The following is a 22675-nucleotide window of genomic DNA, read 5'->3' as shown; positions in this document are numbered from 1 at the left end:
TTTCTTGCCTGAGAATTGACAAAAGCTCAGCCTGAACATATAGGGGCCCAGGCAGCATCCAACAGCTGGCTCACGGTCAGGTCCTTAAGGCTTTCAAAGCGCCGGAGTCTTGGTGAACCCCAGCGCAAGGGGGGCAGTACAGCAAAGTTCGGGAGGCCACTCGCGTCCTTAGGAGTGCAGGGACACGCAGGATTCAGACCTAATGAGAGCGGCTGCCTAGTGTGCTTTTTACCTTCCCTCTCCGGAAACTGGAGCACCTGTGGCCTTGGGCCGCTGTCCAGGAACCACCTGGCTCTTCTGATCCTGTTTCTAAAACCCAGGCTTTCCTAACTCCAAGACTCTGGCTGCTGTTCTGATTCTAGATACTTCCAAGGAGCAAGCTGCCTCTCTGTCACCTTCCTGGCATGCTTCTTGGAGAGTCGTTGGTCTTACATAACCAAAAGGTTTGAATTAAAAGTGCAGCCATTTTTTCAGACACTCATCAGCTAAGAACTGAGTACGTCCCCTGTCCCACTCCAGACCCTTGGAAGCACGCCCACTGCCACGTTCTTTGGTATCCTAGCAACCAAAACCTCTCGTCTAAGCTCTGGCCAGGACAGAGGCCATTTTCTCCCTGACTGCTGTGATTTGCAGCCTCTCTGGGTCTCTGAACATCTGTTCGTGCAGCTTGTGCGTCCACTGAAAGCTCCCGCTTGCCCTCAGAGACGCTCCCAATCCCGCCCAGCCAACACCCTGGCAGAATGAGCTTCTCGCTCACGTTCTCTGAGCTGGTCAACATCGCCATCCCGCAGTGCGGGGCGATGAACTTCAAGGCCCTGCACCTTCTGCTCCAGGGCATCCTGGAGCACATCCACATGGCCGAGCTCAAGAAGGTCCTGTCGGGGGACGAGGACTTCCTCCAGTCCTCGCAGGCCGTGTTCATGTCCCGGGAAGGAGATGCTCAGCCCACCCTCAGCCCCATGAAGAGGGTGGGCAACATCTTTGACCACATGGTGAGCCGCATAGACAAGATGGAGAGCCAACTGGCCGGGCTGCAGGAGATGCCTTCCACCGCCGAGCTGCTGGAGGCCAGCCAGGGAACCAGCCGGCCCGCCCAGGAGCTCTGGCAGCTGATAAAGCTCCGGAAGATGGTGGAAGGCAGTGAAGAAGCCGTGGAAAAGGTAACCCACCCGGCCTCCCGGAGCTCCTTGCCCCCTTGCTCTCCTCCCAGGCATCTCCTCCCCATTCCCTCCGTCCCTTTGTGACGGGCTCTTCCATTTGGGACTCAGGCGGAACCAAAGCTCCAAGCTTGCATTCATCTTCAAGTGTTGAAGAAAGAAGCCAGACACAAAGACCACATATCGTGGGGTTCCATTTATATGAAATGTCCTGAATGGGCGCATCCATGGAGACAGAAAATGGATTGGTGGTTGTCAGGGGTAGGGTGGAGGGGGGAATGGGGAGTGACTGCTTAGTGCTTACAGGATCGCCTTTTGGGGTGATGGAAATGATTTGGCACTAGATGGAGGCAGTGGTTGCATTGTGAGTGCACTAAATGCCACTGAGTTATTCTCTTTAAAATAGTTCATTGTAGGCCCTGGCTGGTTGGCTCAGTGGTAGAGCGTCAGCCTGGCGTGCAGAAGTCCCGGGTTCGATTCCCGGCCAGGGCACACAGGAGAAGCGCCCATCTGCTTCTCCACCTCTCCCCCTCTCCTTCCTCTCTGTCTCTCTCTTCCCCTCCCGCAGCCAAGGCTCCATTGGAGCAAAGATGGCCCGGGCACTGGGGATGGCTCCTAGGCCTCTGCCTCAGGCGCTAGAGTGGCTCTGGTTGCAACAGAGCGCCGCCCCAGAGGGGCAGAGCATCACCCCCTGGTGGGCGTGCCGGGTGGATCCCGGTGGGGCGCATGCGGGAGTCTGTCTGACTGTCTCTCCTCGTTTCCGGCTTCAGAAAAATACAGAAAAAAAAGAAAAGAAAAAAATAGTTCATTGTATTGTTGCAGGAAAGCAACCTGCAACAGGGGGTTTGATACTGAAATAACTGCATTAAGAGGAAAAGAGAATTTATTCAAAAGCCAGCGGAGCACGTGGGGCTAGTAGCTTCAAAGACACATGCTCCCTGAAATTAGATTTCTTACATCTTAAATACCCTTTACAGAACATAAGTTCACATACATGGATCTCGTGATTCCTTTGTCTAGAGGTACATACATGAATCACACGATTTCAGGATGGGAGGGGGTTAGATGATGTCAGAGGATAAGCATTTGTAAATCGCCCATTAAGGAGAAAGGGGAGAGGAAAGGGCTATTCAAATCTCCCTTCCCCCTCCTGCATTCCAGGCTGTTTACCTTCTTCCTCACAGGTGTGGGGAAGGGAGGGGGTCCGAGTCTCCTTCCTCCTTCCTCTCAGAACCTTCTAGTATGAAAACCTCTCCATTTGCTCTAATATAATAGCCCTTCCTAAGCAGGAATGCGATCGGCCATCTTGAGCTGGTGTAAATCACACACAAGTATAAGAATCATATTTACAAAATCTCTCTGAATGCTTGGCCTAAATCATTAAATGCCTTTTAAGCCTCTTAGCAGAAGGGGGTTTCTTATCTCAGTATGTTATGTGATTCTTACCTCAATAAAAAATAATAAGCCCTGGCCAGTTGGCTCAGCGGTAGAGCGTCGGCCTGGCGTGCGGGGGACCCGGGTTCGATTCCCGGCCAGGGCACATAGGAGAAGCACCCATTTGCTTCTCCACCCCGGCCCCCCCCTCCTTCCTCTCTGTCTCTCTCTTCCCCTCCCGCAGCCAAGGCTCCATTGGAGCAAAGATGGCCTGGGCGCTGGGGATGGCTCCTTGGCCTCTGCCCCAGGTACTAGAGTGGCTCTGGTCGTGGCAGAGCGATGCCCCGGAGGGGCAGAGTATTGCCCCCTGGTGGGCAGAGCTTTGCCCCTGGTGGGCGTGCCAGGTGGATCCCAGTCGGGCGCATGCGGGAGTCTGTCTGACTGCCTCCCCTTTTCCAGCTTCAGAAAAATACAAAAATAAATAAATAAATAAATAAATAAAAAATAATAATAATAATAATAATTGAGGACCTCCCATGACAGAGGTACCATGGTGAATAGGACTTCATGTTCTAGCAAGGGTGACAGAGAGAAAGCTGGTGAATAAAAATCTATAGAAACTAGCCACATGAAAAGTGGGAAAGGATGTTATCCCTACCTTATAAGCGAGAAACTGATACCCAGAAGTGTTCATTTAGGCCCTGGCCAGGTAGCTTAGTTAGTTATAGCATCATCCCCATATCCCAGGGCTACAGGTTCGATCCCTGGTCAGGGCACATACAGGAATCAACCAATGAATGCATAAATAAGTGGAACAACGAGTTGATGTCTCTCTTTCTCTATTTGTCCCCTCCCCCTTCTTCTCTCTCTAAAATAAAAAAGAACGTTCATTAATTTGCTGATAGACGTGCAGCCAGTGCCGGCAGAGCAGGAGAGGAGCTCTGACCCAGGACCAGCCTTGGACCGTGTGCTCTCGCCTCCCCTCTTAGCACATGGTTATTTAGCAGGGCCTGTAGTCTTGGGGAAGACTTTGGATCTTGAGGAGCAAATACCCTGCCCTCTCTCCTATCACTTCCCATTAGCTAAACTGGAAGGCCGGAGGTATGGTGAGCAGAATGCCTGTGGGTCGACCTCCAGGGCACCGAGGTGTGGTGAGGATGGAGGATGGATATACAGGGGCTGGTGGAGAGCATCCGTACCCGAGGGACCACACCGAGACACAGGCCAGAAAGAGAACTGGGAACAGAGCTTTGGGGAAAGGGAGTCACTGCTGAGGCAGGTTGAGCTGGTTCTGGAAAGGTGGCTAGAAGTTCAGCAAAGACTGGAAGGGGCCTGTTCTAGAGGAGCTGGGGGCAGGAGTCTAGCACAGGGCACACTTGGGGCATCAGGAACAGCCACACTGGCTGAGCCCCAGAGGAGGATTGCAGAAGAAGAGCTGAAAGCAGGCTAGGGCTCTACTTTGGGGGTCCTCCAGGGCCAGGGAGTTCATATCCAGAAGGCAGACTGTGGGAGGTGTTGGACTTCCCTTTAGGACATGGATGTGAGCTAAGCTGCCCCAGAGAAGGCTGGTCTGGAGGGGAGGGATCAGCACAGGAGGCAGGACCACTGGTGGGGAGGCCACAAGCCGCGACCACCTGGCTAGAGAGGACAGCATGTCAGTTGTGGCAGGACAGAAAGAAAGGACTCACCATCTTCCAGGTAAGCTAGAGACTTATGTCTGTTAGCTCCTTTAATCTTCATAGTGACTCTGTGAGGCAGGTGCTGTAAATACCCCCATTTTACAGATGAGGAAATTGAAACACAAATTGGTTAAGGAACCCACTCAATGTCAAGAGTTAGAAAATGGGGACTCGGCCAGTCCTGGCCTGAGTGGGTCAGTAAAAGGCATAGATATACAGGGCGCTGAATGTGCTGCTACTTCCCATCTGGGAGGGGTGGCGAGGGTGACAGTTCCCTCCTCCCAGGATTGTTGCAACAATGAAAACTAAACGAGATAATGCATGAGAGGTTAGCACAGAGTCCCATATATTCTAGGTGCCCAAACAGTGACTGCTATTATTATTATTCAGAGATTTGAGCTCAGCAGGGAAGCTGAGATGGACTGGGACCTAAGCCAGGTCAGGCGCCCAGAACCCCTGAGGGAACGTGCCTGATGTCTGTGGGACAGGGGAAGAGTCCAGTCTGGCCAAGGTGAGCTGCTGCCAGGGGACGGAGGGACAGCGACTGCATGGACGAACTGTAAGTCACCAGGCAAGGAAGAAGCAGTCAGAAACAAAGAGTGCATACTGAATGATTCTGTTTATGTAAAATGTCGAGAACAGGCAAATCCATAGAGAAAGAAAGTGGATTAGTGGTTGCCAGGCGCTGGGAGGTGGAAGCAATGGGTGTGGCTGAGGTTTCTCTGTGGGTGATGAAATGTTCTAGATGAGATGGTTGCAGAAGCTTGTGAATGTTCTAAATGCCACTGAATTGTTCAACATGAAGTGTATTTTACCACATACACAAAAACAACAGAGATTGTCAGAATCAAGCTTTTGAAAAAACAAAAAACAAACCGAAGAAAAACAAAACATGTTTGCCTGACCTGTGGTGGCGCAGTGGATAAAGCATCGACCTGGTATGCTGAGGTCTCTGGTTCGACAACCTGGGCTTGCCCGTCAAAGCACATATGGGAGTTGATGCTTCCTGATCCTCCCCCCTTCTCTCTCTCTGTTTCTCTCCTCTCTAAAGTGAATAAATAATAATTTTAAAAAATCTTAAAAACAAAACAAAACATGTTTGCCCTGGCCAGATGGCTCTGTTGGTTGGAGCATCGTCCCGAAGTGCAGAGGTTGCTGGTTCAATCCCTGGTCAGGGCACATACAGGAACAGATCAATGTTCCTGTCTCTCTTTCTCTCCTTTCCTCTCTCTCTAAAGTCAATAAATAAACATTAAAAAGACACTTTAAAAGAATTTCCACCTACATGCGGTGTACAGAGAAATATTTTAGATTCAAGGACATGAGTAGGTTGGAAAGTAAAGGCTGGAAAAAGATCTTCGTGTAACCAGAGGCGTGCTGGAGTGGCTATGCTTTCAGACAAGATAGACTTTAAGATAAAAATTGTTACTGGAGACAAAGAAGGCAGCATGGGTGGCCGAGGGTAGGTTAGGGAGGACCTTGGAGGACGGAGAGGTGGTCACAACAAGTGTCCACGGTGCCAGCCCCTGCAGAGCACCTGGCCCTTGCTCACTCTGATGGCTGAAGGCTTCTAGAGTGCATGAGTGTCCAGAGTGACCCAACCAGCTCAGGAAAAGGGCAGACGTGGGTGTATAGTCATCACAGGACTGTGTACTTAGCAATGTCCCTGCTGTTAGAGCATGTTGCCTTTTGAGAGCCTGGCTGAGGTTGCTGGGGTTGCCACAGCAACCCATTGTAGGGGGTTGCCATGGTAGCTGGTTCGGGGATGGTGCAAGCTTAGCTAAGTGTCTGCACCCACCTGCCAGTCAGGCTGGCAGCCAAAATGCTGTGTTGACGGCAGGGGTCACCTTGCCTGCTCCTTCCACCCTTTTCTCTGTGCTGGCTGGGTTAGTGTCCTCTGCCCTTTATGGGCACCTGTCAAGGTGCACGGGCCCTACTGCCCACCCCAGACAGAGTGAATGGTGCCCAGGAAACCAGCACGGTCATCAAGGGGCTTCTTGAGAGAAGGTTTGGGAGGAGCTGCTGGCTCTGCCGGATTTGGGGGCTCAGGCCCCCAACAAGTTGTTATTAACCAGATTGCAGGGTTTCTCACCCTTGGCAAGACTGACGTTTGGGCTGGATAATTCACTGTGGTGAAGACTGTCCTGTGCACTGTGGGATGTTAAGCAGCATCCCTGGCCCATGCCCACCAGGTGCCCAGAGCTGCTTGTAACCGTGACAACACAAAATGTCTGCAGGCATTGCCAAATCCCCGCTGGGCCCAAATCACTGCCTTTGAGAACTGCTGAGTTGGGCTCCCCGTTGGCTGTGTGCGTGTGTCCGTGGCCTCCCTGTCCTGCTCCAAACCAGGCCCACCTGGGGACCTGCCCCAGAATCGCAGGTTCCCAGGCCCCACCGCACCTCCCAGGCAGTGAGTTTCAGAAAGCTGTCTGTACGTCCCTGGTGTCTCCTTGAGGCCTCAGTTAGTTACCTTGTCTGTGATGATAACCCCCGGCCGCTGGCCTCACAAGACAAAATGGGAACCACGTGGGTCCCACTAGGGGAATGCATCAATCTGCTATTTTTGTTTTTAATTTCAAAACTCTCTCTGCATTACATCCTCCCAACCCAAAACTCCTGTGGAATATCCTACAATTAAAATTATTTTAAATTTATACTTGTTTTTGAGAACTTCATAACAGAGTTTAAGGGCACGGAAGATACTTTGGGGCCTTAGAGAAGGAGAGAATCAGGGTTGAGGCAGCTACAATGATAGTGACGGTTTTTCCGGAGGTCGGCAGCGCTCTCCCAGGGTCCCAGGAAGTGCCTCTGCATTCCCAGGTCTGTCTGGAAGGGAAGAGGCCTTAGCATTCCCGTTTCCCAAAGCTCAGGCCACAGTGGCCATGTGGATCAGTCTAGCTGATTGTCCGAGGGGGTGTTTGCTTTGAACCTTGTATTGGTCCCTTCTAGACCTCTTCTAGGCACCGAGCCTCCAGCCTGAATCCACATTCTTCAAACCCTCTTCAGAAAGACACACACACACACAGACAGAGAGTGCAAGTCTGGACAAGTTGGGCTGCAAGTGCCTGCAGGGAGTCCCACACGCCTTAGGGTCCACTTCCAGGAAGGGCAGCTTTCCAGGCTTGCTTCCCCTGCACGTGACTCTGTCCACTGGCCCTTCCTCCCTAGACTGGAGTTCAGGGCCTGTCCTCAGACTTGTGAGAAGCAGGCTGGAGCTGGGGTGGGAAACCTATAACTGGCTGTCACAGGGGAGCAGCACCCCATGAGAAAATCATCTTTCTCCTTTCTTGTGCAGCCTGCACTCATGGAGCAGCCTGTGAGGTTCACCATCTTCTCTGGGTTTGATGTGTACTTGCCCACGGGCGGGGAATGACTCCTGCTCAGGTAATTTGGTCCTCTGGTCACCCCTCGGAGAGACGGGAGAGGGAAGGATCCTTGCGTCGGTGAGGGGTCTGGACTTCACAGATTTCACTGCAAATCATCTTCCCTTACAGCAGATAAGGATTTCTAAAACCCACCCCATGATGTTACTGGTGGAAATGTAGTTGTTGTATGGAGTTGCAGAGAAGGAATTTTCCAAGAGCCACATTTGGAGAAGATTAGGCTTTTTCAGTACAATAACTCCCAAATACCATTTAATAGACAGTGTTGACATTTCCCCCAGTTGTTTCTAGAAGAAGAAAAAAAAAGTGATATTTTATAGTTTTATTGAGATGTAATCCACATACCAAAAAGTTTACCCAGGTAAACTGTACAATCTTGTTAATGTATGTCAACTATACTTCAATGAAATAAAACTTGAGTCTACACAGTTCAGTGATTTTGGTATATTCACAGTTATGCAATTATCACAGTCAATTTAGGATGACTTTTCATAGCCAGAAAAGGAACCCTTTAACCATTAGCTGTCATTCTCCATTCCTGCTCCTCTTTGAGCCCCACTTTTCCACTTAGCACAATGTTTTCAAGGTTCATCCAAGATGTAGCCTGTATCAGTGGAACTGGGGATACGCCCCACAGGACTGTCTGCCTGTCAGCCCGAAAACCGAACTCATGAGACAAGTGCTGGTGAGAAGGAAAGAAGTTTATCCAAGTGCAGGGACTTGAGAAAATGGGGGACGCTTGTCCTCAAAGACCCATTTTACTCGTCAGGGCAGGCAAGGGGTTCTATCAGGAGGGGGAGGGAACAGTGGAAGACAGAACAAAGGATCAAAGGGAGAGGGACTATACCAAAATGGGAGGTGAGCTACAGTAAACGCGCGATTATTATTCTTGTCAATGCTGATAAGGATCCTAGAGTCAGCAGCATACCAGTGGCTGAGCTGGGCATCACTCCTATAGGATGGAGGGGTCCTGTTTCTGTAATTATACTTGAAACATTTGGTTAGTTAACAGTAACAGAAGTCATGGAGACATTTGAGTTTTTGTTGTTGACTCAGGTGTCTGTTCCTTATTCCTGGAACAGGCTATTCAGCTGTAACAGGAGCTTGGTCAGAGGTGAAAGCACAGGGTTGATTATATACTTTTGATTTGTTACGAAATACACAACTTTGATCATTAGCTTAGTTATATTAAATCATAGTTATATCAGTACTTTATCCTTTTTATTGCCAAGTAATATTCCAATGTATGGAATTTTATTTATCAGTTGACGGACATTTGGCTGTTTCCACCTGTAGGCCATTATAAATAGTGCCACTATGAACATTGGTGTACTAGTTTTTCTGTGAACATAAGTTTGTTATTTTGTTTTTTTGTGGGGGTTTTTTTGGTATTTTTCCAAAGCTAGAAGCGGGGAGGTAGACAGACTCCTGCACACACCTGACTGGGATCCACCCGCATGCCCACTAGGGGGCAATGCTCTGCCCATCTGGGGCATTGTTCCGTTGCAACCGGAGCCATTCTAGCACCTGGGGTGGAGGCCATGGAGCCGTCCTCAGCGCCTGGGCCAACTTTGCTCCAACTTTGCCTTGGCTGTGGTAGGGGAAGAGAGACATAGAGAGAAAAAGGAGAGGTGGAAGGGTAGAGAAGCAGATGGGCACTTCTACTGTGTCCCCTGGCTGGGAATCGAACCCAGGACATCCATACACTGGTCTGATGCTCTACCACTGATACAACCGGCCAGGGCCAATCTTTGTGCTTTTTATTTTACTTAAAAAATTTTTTTTTGCCTGACCAGGTGGTGGCACAATGGATAGAGTGTCGGACTGGGATGACGAGGACCCAGGTTTGAGATCTCAAGGTCTCCAGCTTGAGTGCGGGTTCATCTGGCTTGAGCAAAAGCTCACCAGCTTGGACCCAAGGTCACTGGTTTGAGGAAGGGGTTACTCGGTCTGCTGAAGACCACGGTCAAGGCACATATGAGAAAGCAATCAATGAACAACTAAGGTGTCACAACAAAAAACTGATGATTGATGCTTCTCATCTCTCTTCATTCCTGTCTGTCTGTCCCTATCCATCCCTCTCTTTGACTCTCTCTCTGTCCCTGTTTAAAAAAAAAAAAATTTCTTAGCAAGAAAGAGACAGACAAAAGGGAGAGAGATGAGAAGCATCAATTCTTTGTTGTGTCTCCTTAGTTGTTCATTGACTGCTTTCTCATATGTGCCTTGACCAGGGAGCTACAGCAGAGTGAGTGACCTCTTGCTCAAGTCAGTGACCTTTGGGCTCAAGCCAGCGACTATGGTGTCAAGTCTGTGATCCCACGTTCAAACTGGTGACCCTGCGCTCAAGCTGGTGAGCCCGAGCTCAAGCTGGATGAGCCGGCACTCAAGCTGGCAACCTCCTGTTTTGGAACCTGGGTCCTCCGCATCCCAGTTCGTCGCTCTATCCACTGCGCCGCTGCCTGGTCTGGCTCTTTGTGTTTTTTCTTTTTAATGACTATTTTAATCTCTTGTTTTAAATCTTTTCAGATTATTTCTTCTTGAGGCAGGTTTCTTTCTGGGAATTTGTTTATTTCATCCAATTTATCTAATTTGTTGCCATACAATTGTTCACAGTATTCCTTTATAATTGTTTTTTGGTTTTGTTTTTGTTTTTTTTACATAGGCAGAGATAGACAGGGACAGACAGACAGGAATGGAGAGAGAGATAAAAAGCATCAATCATTAGTTTTTCGTTGCGCGTTGCAACTTCTTAAGTTGTTCATTGATTGCTTTCTCATATGTGCCTTGACCGCGGGCCTTCAGCAGACCGAGTAACCCCTTGCTGGAGCCAGCGACCTTGGGTCCAAGCTGGTGAGCTTTTTGCTCAAGCCAGATGAGCCCGCAATCAAGCTGGTGACCTCAGGGTCTCGAACCTGGGTCCTTCCGCATCCCAGTCCGACGCTCCATCCACTGCACCACCACCTGGTCAGGCTATAATTGTTTTTATTTTATTTATTTATTATTATTTTTGTAGGGTCAATAATAATGTTTTCTCGTCATTTCTGATTCTAGTAATTTGAGTCTTTTCTCTTTTTTCTTGGTCAGTCTAGCTAAAGGTTTGCTAATTTTGTTGACCTTTTCAAAGAACAGGCTTTTTAGTTTAATTGATTCCCTCTGTTATTTATTTATTTATTTTTTAATTTTTTTTGAAGTTAGAAATGGGGAGGCAGTCAGACAGACTCCTGCATGCGCCCGACTGGGATCCATCCGGCATGCCCACCAGGGGGCGATGCTCTGCCCATCTAGGGCGTCACTCCACTGCAACCAGAGCCATTCTAGCGCCTGAGGCAGAGGCCACAGAGCCATCCTCAGTGCCCGGGCCAACCTTGCTCCAATGGAGCATTGGCTGCGGGAGGGGAAGAGAGAGACAGAGAGGAAGGAGAGGGGGAGGAGTGGAGAAGCAGATGGGCGCTTCTCCTGTGTGCCCTAGCCGGGAATTGAACCTGGGACTCCTGCATGCCAGGCTGACGCTCTACCACTGAGCCAACCGGCCAGGGCTCCTCTGTTATTTTTCTATTCTCTAGTTCATTAATTTCCACGCTAATCTTTTTTATTTTATTTATTTATTTATTTATTTTACTTGCTCTGGGTTTAGTTTGCTCTGCTTTTCCCGTGTCCTCAGGTGGAAGTTTAGGCTATTGATATAAGATCTTTCCTCTTTGTTAATATAGTCACATCCCGCTAAAATTTCTCTCTAAAAGAAATTTATGGGATGCTTTAGCTGCATCCCATAAATTGTGTGTTGTGTTTAATTTTAATTCATCTTAAAGTGTTTTCTAATTTCCTTTGTGATTTCTTCTTTGAACCATTAATTATTTAGGAAAATGTTATTTAGTTTCTACATATTTGTGAGTTTTATTGTGGTTAGAGAACACCTTTTGTACTAATTCAGTCCTTTTTAAATGTATTGAGACTCGTTTTATAGCCTAGCATATGGTCTATCCTATCGAATGTTATATGTGTGCTTGAGAAGATTGTGTATTCTGCCATTGTTGAGTGGAGTTTTCTGTAGATGCCTGCATGTCAGATTGGTTTATAGTGTTGTCCAAACCTTCTATTTCCCAGTTTATCTGTCTAGTTGTTTTGTCCATTATTAGAAATGGGGCTTTGAAGTCTCCAACTAGTCTTGTTGAATTGTCTATTTCTCCCTTCAGTTCTGTCTGTTTTTGCTGCATGTGTTTTGGAGCTCCATTGTTAGGTGCAATATGTTTTACCTATGATATATTCCTGATGGGATGATGCTCTTGTCATTATAAATGTTCCTTTGGGTCTCCAGTAACAATATTTTTAAAAAGATTTTACTTATTGGTTTTTAGAGAGAGGAGAGATAAAGAGAAAGGCTGGGGAAAAGAGGAGGAAGCAACTTGTAGCTGCTTCTCGCATGTGCCCCAAACAGGACAAGCTTGGGGTTTTGAACTGGCAACCCCAACATTCCAGGTTGATGCCCTAACCATTGCACCACCTCAGGTCAGGCTCTAGTAACAATTTTTATCTTAAAGTCTATTTTGTCTGGTATTATTGAAACCATTCCAGATCTCTTTTAGATACATACTGCTTGCATAGCATATCTTTATATTCTTTTATTTTTAACCTATTTGCATCTTTGAATCTAAAATATGTCTCTTATACACACTATAAGTTTGGCTCATGTTTTCTTATTCATTCTTCCAATCTCTGCCACTTAATGAAAATTTTAATCCATTTACATTTTCTTATAATTACTAATAAATAGAACTTCTGCCATTTTTCTATTTTTTATTTTTGTTAGCTGGATGCCTAACTATGCACAAGGCCCTTTATCACATTTTTATACCCATTTTACGATTGACAGCTCAAGCACTTAGAAGGATGCAGTAACATCTCCAGTCAGTGGTGAAATTGAGCTGTGAGCCCAGAATTGCACCTGTCAGCTCTTGTCTAGAAGTTTCCTCATTGGTCTTCCAGCTTCCCCTGTTGTCCTCCTGAAATCAATCTACACATGCACCAAAAGAACCGTTTAAAAATGTGGATCCAGCCTGACCAGGCGGTGGTGCAGTGGATAGAGCATTGGACTGGGATGCAGAGGAGCCAGGTTTGAAACCCTTAGGTCACTGGCTTGAGTGCAGGCTCATCCAGATTGAGCATGGTCTCACCAGCTTGAGTGCAGGGTTGCTGGCTTGAGTGTGGGATCATAGATGTGACCCTATGGTTGATAGCTGGAGCCCAAAGGTAGCTGGCTTAAAGCCCAAGGTCACTGGCTTGAGCAAGGGGTTCATCGTTCTGTGGTAACCCTCCAGTTAAAACACATATGAGAAAACAATCAGTGAACAGCTAAGGTGCCACAACGAAGAATTGATGCTTCTCATCTATCTCCCTTCCTGTCTATCTGTTCCTATCTGTCCTTCTCTCTGACTTTCTCTCTGTCTCTGTCAAAAAAATAAAAAATGTGGATCCAAGCCTGACCAGGCAGTGGTGCAGTGGATAGAGTGTTGACCTGAGATACTGAAGACCCAGGTTCAAAACCCCAAGGTCAGCTCTGGCCAGTTGGCTCAGCAGTAAAGCATCGGCCCCTCATGTGGAAGTCCTCAGTTCAATTCCCAGTCAGGGCACAAAAGAGAGGCGCCCATCTACTTCTCCACCCTTTCCCCTCTCCTTCCTCTCTATCTCTCTTTTCCACTCCTGCAGCCAAGGCTCCATTGGAGCAAAGTTGGCCTGGGTGCTGAGATGGCTTCATGGCCTCTGCCTCAGGTGCTAGAATGGCTCTGGTTGCAATGGAGCAACGCCCCAGATGGGCAGAGCATCACCCCCTGGTGGGCGTGCCAGGTGGATCTCGGTTGGGCACATGCGGGAGTCTGTCTCACTGCCTCCCCATTTCTAACTTTGGGGGGGGAAGAACAAACAAACAAACAAAAAACTGGCATGAGCGCTGGGCTCATCCAGCTTGAACACAGGCTCACCAATTTGAGCATGGGATTATAGATATGATCCCATGTTCACTTACTTGAGCCTAAAGGTCACTGGCTTGAGCCCAAGGTTGCTGGCTTGAGCAAGGTGTCACTGGCTTGGCTAGAGCCCGGTCAAGGCATATGAGATAGCAATCAATGAACAACTAAAGTGCTGCAATGACGAGTTGATGTTTCTCATCTCTCTCCCTTCCTGTCTGTGTCTGTCTTTTTCTCTGTCTCTCTCTTGCTAAAAAAAAAAAAAAAAAATGTAGATTCAATCATAACTCCCTTGCTGATCTTCCAGTGGCTCCCACCAAAGGAATGAGACGCTTCATAATGAGTGACTCCTAGTTACTGAATAGATTTAAACACAGGGTTGCCTCCTTCCCACCCAGGTCACTTGAGAGCTCAGAGCACTGTTGACTTAAGTGTCATTTGCTGACCTCTGAGTATGTTTCAGCCTAGGCCTTGAGAGAGCGAAGAGGACTTCTTGGACCATGGCAGTCATCAGAGAGCTTCCACACTGTACTTTCCCCCTCCTCTTTCCCTCTTTAGTCAATGAAGACTCTCCAGGATTTGCTCACTGACACTTGTGCACTCAAGGTCACCATTAAAACCCTCAGGAAGGATGTGGACATGCTGAAGGACATGCTTGATAAGGTAGACCCTCCCAGCATCCTCCAAGCTGGCCACGCTGCTTGGACCACTGGTGGCTGAGTGACAGGATAAATCTAAGAAACCTGTTCTTAGTCAGAGGACACAGCCTTGGGGACAGGAGATAGGGCTGACATGACTCAGCCACTTGGCCCATCGAACTGAACCCTCCATGACTTACACCATGCTATGTTCCTTACCCTGCTATGCAAAGACACACCATTTGTAAGTGACAGAAACTAGTTTATTCTGGCTTAGGTAAAATAAGAGAATTTATTGTCTCATTTACTAAAAAATTCAGGAATGCCTTCAGGTACAGCCAGATCTAGGTGCTCATATCACATCAACACCTCGCTGTCAGTGATAATTTTCCTCTGGGTTGGCTTCATATTCAGTAGGTAGGTGCTATCAACATAGGAGAAAGAGAATACCTCTTCCTCTTCTAGAAAGCTCTGTTCACACTGAGAAGCGAAGTAAACCTAGCACAGGCCTACATGCTAGCTCCCTCTGTAGCCACAAGGACATCAACCCAGGCGTGTTCTAACTCCTTACCAGGACGCGGAAGGTCCTGAAATTTCTGAAGTGTGAGCTCATATCTGGGGAGTCAGAAATGGGCTCAGAAGTCAGCTCTCCACACCCCCAGGCCGGTATAGTGGCTGAGGTTTTACAATTTGCCTCCAAATAACATGATTTAATGCATCATCCCCAATGCATCAGTGTTTGCATCTGATCCTCATGGCAACTGGGAGAACTTCAGTCTTGGGCTAAGTAGCTTTGACCTGAGCAGAAAGGGGCACTTTTAGGAAACTGTGTCATACAACACCAATCTGTTTGAGGAACAATGCCTCCTCAGCCCACCTCTCAAAGATTCTCAATGTACTTCTGCCCACTAAAGGCTCTGAGAAGTCCTGTAATACAAAAACCCACTGAATGGTCTTTAAGCCCAACGTTTCCCAAACTTATTTGCTCAGGCAACGCTTTCCTACCCCTTTCTTACTCCCTGGGAAACATTTTGTCTTCTGTCTCCAACTCTTAGTCACCTAGGGTAAAGACCTTGTGTTTGAGCAGCGGGAGAAGGAGGGCTGGGACTGGAACTTGTGCTCCTGACCCACGGGTTTGGCTCATTTGACAGATAAACCTGGAAAAAATCGGCACTTTCTTTGATGATTTGAAAGGGCAAAACCGGAAGATAAATGCGCTGCAGCGGGACGTGGTGAGGGCCGTGGCGCCATCCTCCCTCCCTGGTCTCCCAACCTCCGGGCCGGGGTGCTGGGGATGGGGACAGAGGGGAACGCAGTGTGGGAAGACCCATGTGTTTGTGAGTTTGGAGGGCAGCGTGGACAAGGGAGCCCCCGAAGGGCATCACGCCCTCCAGGTTCACATCCCTTGTTACCAACCCCCTCCCTCCCCTTCCAGGTGACTCTCCAGAACAGGATTCTCACCGTCCCCAAAGCTGAGGACACGGTGCTCTGGAGTGGCCTCCATGAGGCCATGTTCATCCCGGTAAGTGAAAGAGGACAGAGGAGGGGGAAGCAGGTGTGAGGGAGCTGGCAGGTGACTGCTGAGCTGGCCTGGAGCAGCCCTGGCCGACCCATCTGCCCTCTCCACAGGGAGCTGCTCCGTTCTGGCAGGCTGCAGAGCCGGTCGCGGAGGCTGGCCTTTCCCGGACCACCGAGAACCTTGACAGCATTGGTCACAGCCAGGTCTCAGAAGCTATCAAAATCCCCAAGTCCCTGGATACCATTTGGCATTACCAGGACCTGGAGCAACAAGAGGAGGAGGAGACTGCCCTGGCGGTTTCACTTACAGGGACCCAGGCATTGGACCAGCTTCAGGTGCTCGGGCCTGGGCCCAGGCCTGAGCCTGGTTCTAGGCCAGAGCCTGAGTCCATGTCTGCACTGGGGCCCAAGCTGGGGCCCAGTATGACACCTGGGGTCATGCTGGCACCTTGGCCTACGTACAGACCTAGTATGGCCCCTAGACCTGGGCCTGGATATGAACCTGGGCCTGGGTATGGACCTGGGCCTGGGTATGGACCTGGGCCTGGGTATGGACCTGGGCCTGGGTATGGTCCTGGGCCTGCTCCTGGACCTGGGCCTGCACTTGGACTTGGGCCGGCCTCTGAGTCTGAGCCTGCGTTTGAACTTGAACCTGTGTATGAACCTGGACCTGGGCCTGGGCCTGCCCTTGGACCTGGGCCTGCCCCAGGCCCTCAGCCCACACCTCCTGGATTCTGGCCTATGCAGCCAGGAAGGTGGCCATTTCCCAGAGGCCTCCCTGGACCTAGCACTTGGCCTTTCTGGGGCCCACAGTACTTCCAGCCCGGCCCCGGCCCACTGGGCCCCCCATCTGCTCCACCCGAGCAAGATGGGTCCCCCGCGCCGGCCCCAGAGCTTGGCTCGGAGTGGCCTCGCCTGCCTCAGCCACGCTCTCGCCAGGCAAGGAGGCGCCAGCTCCCAGTTGTCTCAGAAACGAGAGAAGAAGGTTCTTTACCTCACGTGAAGGCCCCCGAGGCTGAGGCCCTGGAGGGGGTGCCCGCTAAAGCTCCCCGGTCTGCCTTCCAGCGGATGAAAACCACAGCTGCCATCGCAGCCGCCGCCGCCGCCGCCTATGCAGCTGCCGCGGCGACCTCAGCAGCCCAGGCAGCCGAGGCCGCCGCCAAGGCCGTCAAGGATGCTCCTGCCACCAAACTGGCCACCGTAGCAACGACCGTGGCTGCATCTGGGCCCTTAGGGGTCTTTGCAGACGTGTTGGGTGCTGGGTCTTCCCGTGGGGCCACTGACTCCGTGACTTTCACCGATGAGTCCGAGATGGAAGAGTTGCAGGAGGCGATCCATGAAGACTTCTTTCCTCCATTTACTGCTGGCTTCACCTCTCCTGATGCTGCCCTGTCCCAGGCGATGCTGGCCGCCCAACAGGCTGTGACCCCTGAAGACAAGAAGAAGGCCGTCAGGTATTCAATGAGCCACATAGCCCAGATGCCCATTAGACACGACTCCCTGAAAGAAGAGTTTAACCAGCTGTCAACCAACCTACAGCAGCGCATGAGTTATCTAGGTAGGCCCAGTCTGGCTCTGGGGAGGGCGGGGAAGCTCAGGCCCTCCCCGTGGCCTTCGAGAAGCAACTCGTCTCCTCTGTTTAACTGCCCCAACAAAACCTACATTCAACCATTCGCCACTCATTCCTTTGGTGTAAACATTAGCCTCTTACTAGTTTAGTCTGTTCCTTCTGGTGAATGTACTGTGAGGTCTTCTCTTAGGAGAGAGGGGCAGTTAGAGTCTAAAGTTGATGCTTAATGAGAAAAATTATATATCAAAATTACTCTTGAAAATGTCTCTTTCAATAGCCCATAAAACAAAGTACTACTATACAGTGGGTTTTCTTTGTTTGTTTGTTTGTTTTGTATTTTTCTGAAGTGAGAAGCAGGGAGGCAGAGAGACAGACTCCCGCATGCACCTGACTGGGATCCACCGGGCATGCCCACTAGGGGGCAGTGCTCTGCCCATCTGGGGCCGTTGCTCCGTTGCAAATGGAGCCATTTTAGTGCCTGAGGTGAAAATCCTCAGCACCCAGGCCAACTTGCTCTAATGGAGCAATGGCTGCAGGAGGGGAAGAGAGAGATAGAGTGAAGGGAGTGGGGGAAGGGTGGAGAAGCAGATGGGCGCTTCTCTGTGTGCCCTGGCTGGGAATCAAACCTGGGAATCAAATCAAAGAATCACATTGATTTTAGTGAATACTGGGGCACAGCTAAGATTCTGATAGTAATTAATTTAAATTTAAAATGTAAAGCCAGCCCTGGCTGGATAGCTCATTTGGTTAGAGCATTGTCCTGATATGCCAAAGCTGTGGGTTTGGTCCCAGATCAGGGTACGTACAAGAATCAACCAATCTACATGAGGGGCTGATGCTCTACCACTGAGCCAGCCAGCCAGGGCCTTACTGTACAGTGTTTTGATAAGTCCAGATCCTCTAGAGCAGTGATTTTCAACCTTTTTTTTCATGGCACAAACACACACTAATTACTAAGGTCAGTGCCCCTGACTAAATACAACCATTTTCATCTCATGGCACAAATAAATTAGTTACTAAAGAAGAGGTCAGGGCCCCTTTTTCTTTAGTAATTAGTTTATGAGTGCGTGAGAAACAAAGGTAGAGTGTCCAACAGCACTGAACAGGGCCTAGATGAAATGGTCAATTTGGGATCAGGAACAACTGCCAGGCGAACATATGGATCCCATTTTCTGCCTGTGAGGGGCATATGCTCACCACGGGATATGGAGGGGCACATTGGCCCACTCGAGTGGTTCTCAACTTGGAGCTCACCTCAGCACCTCATGGGAGGCTTGATGGGGCCCACCCTGAAGTGTCAGAATCAGGCAGTATGGGGAGAGCACAAGAATGTGCACTTCCTGGGGTGATGTTGCTGATGCTGTGGCCTGGAAACCCCCTGTGAGATCCATTTCTCTCTCCTCTTTAAACCATTATCTTGCTAATTTGCTCTCTGCCAAGTACAATAGTTGAATTCACCTAAGTCCAACCCATGTTCAGAGCCACCTGTAATGATGGGTTGTACTATTCTACACATCTTGAAAAGAAAAGGTAGAACTTCACATAGCTACAAAGAATCACATTGATATTAGTGAATACTGGGGTACAGCTAAAATTCTGATAGTAATTAATTTAAATTCAAAATGTAAAGCCAGCAGAGGTCCTGGGTTCGATTCCCGGCCAAGGCACACAGGAGAAGCGCCCATCTGCTTCTCCACCCCATCCCCTCTCCTTCCTCTCTGTCTCTCTCTTCCCCTCCCACAGCCGAGGCTCCATTGGAGCAAAGATGGCCCGGGCGCTGGGGATGGCTCCTTGGACACTGCCCCAGGCGCTAGAGTGGCTCTGATCGCAACAGAGCGACGCCCCGGAGGGGCAGAGCATCGCTCCCTGGTGGGCAGACCGTCGCCCCCTGGTGGGCGTGCCGGGTGGATCCCGGTCGGGCGCATGCGGGAGTCTGTCTGACTGTCTCTCCCCATTTCCAGCTTCAGAAAAATACAAAAAAAAAAAAAAAAAAAGTAAAGCCAGCCCTGGCTGGGTAGCTCATTTGGTTAGAGCATTGTCCTGATATGCCAAAGCTGTGGGTTTGGTCCCAGATCAGGGCACGTACAAGAATCAACCAATGAATGCAAAAAAAGTACGTGGAGCAACAAATGGATGTTTCTCTCTCTCTCCCTCCCTTCCTTTCTCTCTAAATTCAATCAGTCAATCAATTGTTAAAATACAAAGCCAAAGTAGCCTGACAAGCGGTCATTTTTGTTAGGAAAATAGTTAGCTTGTGGGCATCTTGGCTGTAATTTTTCCTTTTAATTTTATTTATTTATTTTTTACAGAGACAGAGAGTGAGTCAGAGAGAGGGATAGACAGGGACAGATAGACAGGAACGGAGAGAGATGAGAAGCATCAATCATTAGTTTTTCATTGCGCGTTGCAACACCTTAGTTGTTCATTGATTGCTTTCTCATATGTGCCTTGACCGCGGGCCTTCAGCAGACCGAGTAACCTCTTGCTTGAGCCAGTGACCTTGGGCTCAAGCTGGTGAGCTTTTTGCTCAAGCCAGATGAGCCTGCGCTCAAGCTGACAACCTAGGGGTTTCGAACCCATGTCCTCTGCATCCCAGTCCGACGCTCTATCCACTGCACCACCGCCTGGTCAGGCTTGGCTGTGATTTTTTTATTATTATTTATTTATTTGTATTTTTCTGAAGCTGGAAACGGGGAGAGACAGTCAGACAGACTCCCGCATGCGCCCGACCGGGATCCACCCGGCAGGCCCACCAGGGGGCGATGCTCTGCCCACCAGGGGGCGATGCTCTGCCCCTCCAGGACATAGCTCTGTTGCGACCAGAGCCAATCTAGCGCCTGGGGCAGAGGCCAAGGAGCCATCCCCAGTGCCTGGGCCATCTCTGCTCCAATGGAGCCTCGCTGCGGGAGGGGAAGAGAGAGACAGAGAGGAAGGAGAGGGGGAGGGTGGAGAAGCAGATGGGCGCTTCTCCTGTGTGTCCTGGCCGGGAATCGAACCTGGGACCTCTGCACGCCAGGCCGACGCTCTACCACTGAGCCAACCGGCCAGGGCCTTGGCTGTGATTTTTGATACATTCCTAGCTCTGTCCTGTACATTAGTTTTTGGCCTCTTATCTGGAACTGGATAGAGCGTTGTTTGTTTTTTTAAAACTCCTCTCTTCTTTTGTTAAATCTTTTTTTTAGGGGGGGGTGAATAATATAAATAAGTTACTTCATAGTTTTTCTCAGGGTCAGTTTTGGGAAGGCAGTAAATTCTGGAGAGTTTTCCCTAGGCCTGCTCTAATATGATAGCCCAAGACACCTGTGGCTACTGAGCATTTGAAATGGCTGAGTTCACGTTCAGATGTGCTCTAAGTGGAAAGCACACAGTGGGGACTGCAGGCTCAGTACAGAGACAAGAACGTAAAATATCTCAATGTTCTTATTACATATTTATTTATTTTAAAACTTATTGGATTAAGAGAGAGGAAGAGAGAGGGAGAGATAAATTGATTTGTTGTTCTACTTATTTATGCGTTCATTAGTTGTTTCTTGTATGTGCCCTGACCAGGGATCAAATCCACAACCTGAGCGTATCAGAACGATGTTCTAACCAACTGAGCTACCCAGTCAGGGCTGATTATATGTCTAAGTGATACTATTTTAGATATGGTGGGTTAAATAAAATATTTTATTAACATTAATGTCACTTGCTCCTAGCCCTGGCCGGATAGCGCGGTTGCTTAGAGCATCGTCCTGATGTGCAGAAGTTGCCGCTTTGATCTCTAGTCAGGGCACATACAGGAACAGATCAATGTTCTTTTTCTCTCTCCCTCCCTCCCTCTCTAAAATCCATAAATAAAATTTTAAAACAAATAAATAAAACTAACATTCATGTCATTTGCTTCTTTTTATATTTTTAAAATGTGACTATTAGGGAACTTTTAACATGACCTTAAAGGCCCCCACGCTCACAGCACAGTATCTCGCTATTGGACAGCACTAGCTCAGACACTTCAGAGAAGAAGTAGGTGGGACTCTAATCACAGCGTCTTCCCCCATCCCTGCCTCCAGCAGCCATTTCCTCCTTTGTTTTCAGCTAATATGGGAGTCCCTTCCAAGCTTGGGACGGCAGTGGACATACTGCAAGAAAAGATTGGCAACCTCCAGAAATCCAGGATGCAGGTCAGTTTCCCAGGCAGAAAGAGCTTTTATTAAGAAGCTGGTGGGCCCTGGCCGATTAGCTCAGTTGGATGAGCGTCATTCTGTGATTGTGGGTTCAATTGTGGTCAGGGCACACACAGGAAACAACCCGTGAATGCATGACTGGGTGGAAAAACAAATGAATGCTTCCCTTCTCCATCCCCTCTCTCTCTGTCTCAAAAAAAAAAGGTCCTGGCCGGTTTTCTCAGTGGATAGAGCATTGGCCTGGAATGTGGACATCCTAGGTATGATCCCTGGTCAGGGCAGACATGAGAAGCAACCATTTGCTTCTCTCCCACTCTCTTTCCTCTTTTTTTTCTCTTCCTCTCCTTTTCCCCCTTCTCTTTCTCTTCCACTCTGGTAGCTAGTGACTCAATTGGTTCCAGCCTTGGCCACAGGCACTGAGAATACCTGGGTTGATTGAAGGGTCATCCCGAGACGGGGGTTGCCTGGTGGATCCTGGTCAGGGCGCATGTGGGACTCTATCTATCTCCCTTCTTCGCACTTAAAATAAAAGAAGCTCTAGCCAGATAGATCAGTATCCCGGAATGTGGAGGCTGCTGGTTCTATTCTCCGGTCAGGGCAGCTCAATGTTTCTCTCCCTCCCTCTCTCAAAAAAACAATAAAAGAAAAAAAAAACAATAAAAGAAGGAGAAGGAGGAAGGAGGGAAAGAAGGAGGAGAAGAAGAGGAAGAGGAGGAAGAGGAAGGAGGAAGGGGAGGAGGGGGAGGAAGAGGAGGAGAAGGCACCCAGGCCAAGTGGTAGAGCTTTATCCTAAAGTGCAGCGGTCACTAGTTCAATCCCTGGTCAGGGCACATACAAGAGCCGATCAATGTTCCTGTCTCTCTCTCTACCTCTCTTTCCCTTCCTCTCTCTCTAAAATCAAGAATAAATAAAAAAATTTTAAAAAAAGAAAATGATGGCCTGACCTGGCGGTGGCGCAGTGGATAGAGCGTCGGACTGGGATGCAGAGGACCCAGGTTCGAGACCCCGAGGTTGCCAGCTTGAGTGCGGCTCATCTGGTTTGAGCAAAAGCCCACCAGCTTGAACCCAAGGTCGCTGGCTCAAGCAAGGGGTTACTCGGTCTGCTGAAGGCCCACGGTCAAGGTACATATGAGAAAGCAATCAATGAACAACTAAGGTGTTGCAACGCGCAATGAAAAACTAATGATTGATGCTTCTCATCTCTCTCCGTTCCTCTCTGTCTGTCCCTGT

At 49.1% G+C, this 22675-nt stretch overlaps 1 protein-coding gene across 1 annotated transcript in view; it reads left to right on the top strand.

Annotated features, from left to right (window-relative positions):
• Window positions 1-740: 740 nt before the first annotated feature.
• The window catches only part of C4H16orf96 (chromosome 4 C16orf96 homolog), a 47313-nt gene continuing 25378 nt past the window's right edge, over window positions 741-22675 (top strand). Inside the window, exons 1-6 of the mRNA XM_066275007.1 lie at window positions 741-1160; window positions 14112-14216; window positions 15343-15423; window positions 15627-15713; window positions 15791-17267; window positions 21357-21442. Coding sequence (XP_066131104.1) covers window positions 741-1160; window positions 14112-14216; window positions 15343-15423; window positions 15627-15713; window positions 15791-17267; window positions 21357-21442 — 2256 coding nt within the window. The remainder of the gene's footprint in view (window positions 1161-14111; window positions 14217-15342; window positions 15424-15626; window positions 15714-15790; window positions 17268-21356; window positions 21443-22675) is intronic.

The sequence above is a fragment of the Saccopteryx bilineata genome, chromosome 4 (genome assembly GCF_036850765.1).
Source record: "Saccopteryx bilineata isolate mSacBil1 chromosome 4, mSacBil1_pri_phased_curated, whole genome shotgun sequence".
Taxonomy (NCBI): Eukaryota; Metazoa; Chordata; class Mammalia; order Chiroptera; family Emballonuridae; genus Saccopteryx; species Saccopteryx bilineata.
The sequence above is the reverse complement of the archived record's forward strand: the minus strand, read 5'-3'. Positions and strand labels throughout refer to the sequence as shown.